General features: G+C 40.4%; 1 protein-coding gene across 1 annotated transcript; it reads left to right on the plus strand.

Moving 5' to 3' along the window:
* The first annotated feature begins 1,092 nt into the window (after window positions 1-1,092).
* SERPINA7 (serpin family A member 7) lies at window positions 1,093-4,618 on the plus strand. The gene is made up of 4 exons (XM_065916541.1): window positions 1,093-1,711; window positions 2,762-3,035; window positions 3,742-3,889; window positions 4,421-4,618. The coding sequence occupies exons 1-4, from the start codon at window positions 1,093-1,095 to the stop codon at window positions 4,616-4,618; spliced, it is 1,239 nt and encodes a 412-aa protein (XP_065772613.1).
* The last annotated feature ends 1,428 nt before the right edge of the window (window positions 4,619-6,046 follow it).

Genomic DNA, 6,046 nt, shown 5'->3' on the forward strand with positions numbered 1-6,046 from the left:
ACTGTAATACAGTATGTAGTTTTGTGCTATGGCAGTTTAGTTCCTGGAAGTGGATATAAGATTACGCAGGAAGAAAATAGAGGACTATTTCTTTCTTTATATCACTCCTGTCCATGGTCATTGGATTCCACAGCTGACTCCCTTACTCTGCTGTCTTGTACTCTTTCAGGCTCAGAGAATCTTACATCATATTTTCTAATTGTTGCTCTGATAATTAAAAATATAGCATGAATGAATATAAGAATAATAATGTTTAGATGCCTTGCAACTTAGAAATTACTTTGCATTATACTGATGGTGACAGAGATCTGAAATGCAAAAAGTTACACTTTGATTTTCCTGTTATTTAGAAATATTCCTATACTTTCCATATGTTGCATGAATGTATTAATTTCAGCTCATGATCATGTACATGGCTCCATAAACTACCACCCTTCCATTCCAACTAAACATACTTTTCTTGTGAAAATTATTTCCCCCCTTTTTTTCTGACCACACAGCATGGCATGTAGGATATTAGTTCCCTCGTCAGCGATCAAATCTGTGCCCCTCGAAGTGGAAGGACGGAGTTCTAACCACTGAACCACGATGGAAATCGCTCCTTTAGTCTTTTATTCAAAGAAAAATACAAGCTTTCTCTCATCTCACCTCTCATAGATTTTATCTTAGGAAAAATGTCAAAATAAAAAAAATATCTAAAATTCTTATATATTAATATAAAAAAACAATGTAAACAGAAGAGTGCTAATATTATCTAAAGATTCTTTTCACTCCAAAAGGTTGCCTCTAGTTCAAATAAAAAGTACTTCAATTTCCATAAATTCAGTTTACTCCCAGAATTTTCATATGTCACTATTACATCTGAATGAAATCCTTGCCACTATTTCTGTGGCCCCAAGAACCTATTTTCTGCTCCTATTAGATGTGTCATTAGTTTTTTCAGGGGAGAAAAGCCTCACCATTAAATATTTTCTACTGTTTTACTAATCACAATGCATGATTATTACATGTTTCTGATTCAGAGTTTTCATCCAGTTACGATTCCCCAATGGTTTTCTCACCTCATCTCTTATAGATTACCTTCCTTCCAAAATGACACTGTTCTTCTCTCTGGTTCTCTTGATACTTGGGCTTCATTGTGCACCACCTAACAGCTGTGAAGGCAAAATAACGTCCTGCCTTTCCCCCCAACAAAATGCCACTCTCTATAAGATGTCATCTATCAATGCTGACTTTGCATTCAACCTGTACCGGAGGTTCACTGTGGAGACTCCAGATAAGAACATCTTCTTTTCCCCTGTGAGCATCTCTGCAGGATTGGCCATGCTCTCCCTTGGGGCCTGCTCCAGCACCCAAACTCAAATCCTGGAAAGTTTGGGGTTCAACCTTACAGACACCCCAATGGCAGAGATCCAGCAGGGCTTCCAACACCTAATCTGTTCACTGAATTTTCCAAAGAAGGAGCTGGAATTACAGATGGGAAATGCCCTTTTCATTGGGAAGCAGCTGAAACCACTGGCAAAGTTCTTGGATGATGTCAAGAACCTCTATGAGACTGAAGTCTTTTCTACCGACTTCTCCAATGTTTCTGCAGCCCAGCAGGAGATCAATAGTCATGTGGAGAGGCAAACCAAAGGGAAAATTGTGGACCTCATCCAAGACCTCAAACCAAACACCATCATGGTCCTGGTGAACTATCTTTGCTTTAAAGGTAAGGTTCTAAGATGTCAATTTCCAGTTCAATGTTCCAGTAATTTGATGGGGCACTGGAGGGAGCTCATGGTGTTTTCTCACTGGCATTAGTGGGTGTCTCTCGTACCACAGAGACCTGTTCCACTGGATATAGTTGTGTGTAATCTTGAATATTCCCAGAGGGACACATAGCTCTGTGGATGAAACCAGGAAATCTCTAGGGAGACGGAACACTCAGAGAGATGGGGAGTTACAATGGTTTGAACACCTTGCTCACATCTAGCTAAAGGATCATGGTTTCCAAAAGATTTGGTGAGGTGAGACAAGCTTGCACTTGGCAGTAAACCGAATTAGTTTAAAACCTTATTGTGATCCTCACTTGCTGTTCATTCTTGGGCATGTTACATAAAGACTTCTATCACGTACTATGTACCCACTATATACTAAGTTGCATGCTACATGTGTGGTTGACACACATTGTCTCATCTAATCTTCACAGTTAATGAATTTCAGAGCTGGTATTCCCACCCAGGTTTGTCTGATTCTAAAACTGGTTCTTGTAACAACAAGAATCATGTGACTCTTTTCTGAAGGTGCTGTGCCCAAATGATTTCTCCTGGTTCTACAGCACATGTCAGCCATGTTTGGTGGAAGAGTGAACGATTCTTGGCCACAAATCACACACTTGTAGACGGATAAAACGGCAGAACAGATCTGTTGTCTCATTTCATCCTGTGTGTTGGATGTGCTTATACCTATTTACGGAAGAGGAAACTGTGGCTCTGATGGGTTTAGTGTAAGTATAGTGATTTTGAACACAGACGGAACATCTGTTGACCATTGAGTCCAATAGCCCTGGGTGTGACTCCTGGCTCTGCCACCAGCTACCTGGGAGACCATGTAAAGTCACTATCTCTCCCTGATCCTCAGTTACTCATTTTTAAAACTGGTTGACAGAAGTTACCTACCTCTATGGTGGTATTCATCACTAGATTAGATGACTGATGGAGAGGTTCACATTGGCACTAATATAGGTTTAAAACAAACTCTCTCCTCTTTGTATTTTAAGCCCAGTGGGCAAATCCCTTTGATCCATCCAAGACAGAAGAGGGTTCCAGCTTCTTAGTGGACAAGACCACAACAGTGCAAGTGCCCATGATGCACCAGATGGAACAATACTATCACCTGGTGGATACAGAGCTGAACTGCACAGTGCTGCAAATGGACTACAGCAAGAATGCTCTGGCACTCTTTGTCCTTCCCAAGGAGGGTCAGATGGAGTGGGTGGAAGGGGCCATGTCATCTAAAACACTGAAGAAGTGGAACCGCTTACTGCGGAAGGGGTAAACATCTTAGATGATGTGAAAAGTGGAGGGTGGGCATAAGACTAAGTTCAGAAGAAATCCAGAGACAGGAGAAACACTCTGAACCACTTAAGAGCTGTGTGATGACCCTTAAAGTATAGAGAGGAGATCCTCTTTGCCAATCCCTTTGCTGGGTACTTTACATACATTATTTCATCTAAACTCATCAATAAACCTGCAAAGGAGATAATATTATAAGAATTTTTCAAATGAAGAAGTTGGGACTAGAAAAATGAAATGAACTATGCAAAGTCAGCCAGCTAGTAAAAATGATGCTTTCCCAGAGTCCACCTGGAGCTTGGGGGATGGGTAAGATATTGATAGATGTTCCACACTGGGCTAGAAGTGTTAGATGGAAATCCATGAAATTCTCCTGGTACTACAATTGACATTCATGCCATTGACATCACAACCTTTGTGAATATCCCTAGAGATGTTTGTCTTTTATTATAAGTGGGTCACATCTTCCAGCTTCCATTACCGCAGTCCCAAATGGGCTGAACCAGAGAGCATTCCTTCTAAGATAACTTCTGAGGCTTTGGTATCATGTGTTGACCTGCATAGTAGTGGTTATCAATACCTAGGGAAGCAACAGAGTCCAAGACCATACCAAGGAGACAGAAAGGGAGGGAATCATGAGCTTGGTGTTCTAATAGCCGTATGTTCCCTCTTCCTTTCCCGACAGGTGGGTTGACTTATTTGTTCCAAAGTTTTCCATTTCTGCCACATATGACCTTGGAGACATCCTTCTGAAGATGGGCATCCAGGATGCTTTTGCTGACAATGCTGATTTTTCTGGACTCACAAAAGACAATGGTCTTAAAGTTTCCAATGTAAGTTGATAGAGTCCTTTAATATATGAGATATAAGGGCCATTGACAAGCAGTTAATTCAGATCTTTCATTTTGTCAGTGATGATTCTGAAGCCTATAGAAGCAGAATAATTCTTCCTAGGCTACATTTACTCCAGGGTCATTCTCATTACCCCCAAAAACAAGTCATTGTAACATTTACTTCCATCCTCGACTTTCAGGTTCTAAAGTGATTCTGATGGAAGAACATAATCATCAGAATTGACTCTGATGGGATACAGTTCTTGAGGAGGTGGTAGGGGCAGGAGAAATCTTAATAAATAACTTCTAGTCAAAAGCCATGAATAAAAGGTGGTCCCTTGACAGCAAGTTCTAAAATCAGCATAGATTCATTAACTACACTTAGACTAGTGTCTTTCATATTCAAGCACCACCAACACGGTAGAGTAAAGGGGTAGCCCCATCCTTCCTTCTACTTCCCTACTTCTAAACTGTTTCAAAGTCATTTCCTGTTTCTTCAGGGGATCAGCAGTGTTTGTTCTCCCCCAACAGGTTCCCCACAAGGCTATGTTTTACATTGGTGAAAAGGGAACTGAAGCTGTTCCTGAAGTCAGATTCCTGAATCAACCTGAGACAACTCTTCTTCTTCCTATCATCCAATTTGATAGATCTTTCCTGTTGTTGATATTGGAGAAAAACACTAGGAGTATTCTCTTTCTAGGGAAGGTTGTGGACCCAACAGAAGTGTAGTTGGGAAAGAGGCTATTGGCTAATTTCATGTGCTTATTGCAATGAGAAATAAATAAATAGTATAGCCTGATGCGATCAATATAGGCTTGGACATGATTTCCTTTGTGCAGGGGTGGAGGCTGGACCCTAGCCGAACTACACTGGGTGTGAAAGAGGCCACTCTTGTGTTCAGATAGTCAATGAGTGACTCAGTATCCAAAGCCCAGGAAAGCCCCATGTCAATGTGTTCTTCTTTGTCAGAACATCCACTCCCATCCCAATTAGTTAGCTCCAAGGAATTTTACTGGGCTGACAAATGCCCTGTCTTCTGCCCTCTTGGCAAATAGTTGAAATGAAGGTCAGGTCCTCATACCCCATGATTCCAATAAAAAGTACAGTGACTATTAAGCAGTGGATTATATGTGAACTTCTCAACCTCCTTCTTCCCACCTAATCAAAATTGTTCTCTGTGTTCTTGCCAGAACTGCCACTGGTGGCTTGTAAAAAGATGTTTTCACTACAGGGCTGAGCCACCGACTGAGAGCTACTGGTAGGGATGTAGCTTTTTTGACCTGACAAGCATGGTACAAAAAAGCAAGAGAGACAAAGATGAACTTCACTGTACAAGCCCATCTTGCCCCTAAAAAATGTTTTCTTATTGCTAATTTATAAGCTGGGAGAGAAGAAGGAAAGTGATTCATTCATATTAAAACTCACAGCCCTTCCTTTTCTGTATTCTAATCAGACCCCTTTCCAAAAGTTGTACCCCTGTCCCACTTGCTAAAGTATAAATATCTTGGTTAGTTTTATTGAAGTTTGATACCTCCCTGTTCTCAGGTGCTTCAGCAACTTCTCCTTGTCTGTTCATGTTCTACCCTCATCTACTAAGCTAAACTTCATCTCAGACAATATGTATTCAAAGCCCCAGTATTAGAATTCAGTACAACAAATAGTACTGTGACTATCAATGATGTACTATCTGAAATTCTAGCTCTAAGGTGCAATTCTTCAGTGGCAGGGAAATAATAACAAGTGCATAAGTGCTTTTGCAAATATTGCACTTTCAGGTTGAAATAAATATATACGTTTAGAAAAGTATATAGCCCATAAACATTCTAGTGTTTTATTAGACAATTTGGATGGAGGTTTGCTTACTCCTGGTATAGCTTACATTTTGTTTTTATGGATAATAAGTTGGAAGTCCAGACAGGAAAGGTGATTTATAGGACAGAAAAATCATTGCTAACATGCAGTTTGGTTTCACTGAGGTTACATTACAATTCTGGCTTTGCTGCTTGGACAAGGTACTTTGTGATCTTAGACAAGGTACTTAAACCCTTCACTTTCTTTTCCTCATCTTTAAAATGGGAACACTAATGATATCCATGTCATCAGGATTTTGTGAACCTTCCTGCTATAATGCATGTAATGTTCTCATCACAGAGCCAG

Source organism: Muntiacus reevesi, chromosome X (assembly GCF_963930625.1).
Source record: "Muntiacus reevesi chromosome X, mMunRee1.1, whole genome shotgun sequence".
Taxonomy (NCBI): domain Eukaryota; kingdom Metazoa; phylum Chordata; class Mammalia; order Artiodactyla; family Cervidae; genus Muntiacus; species Muntiacus reevesi.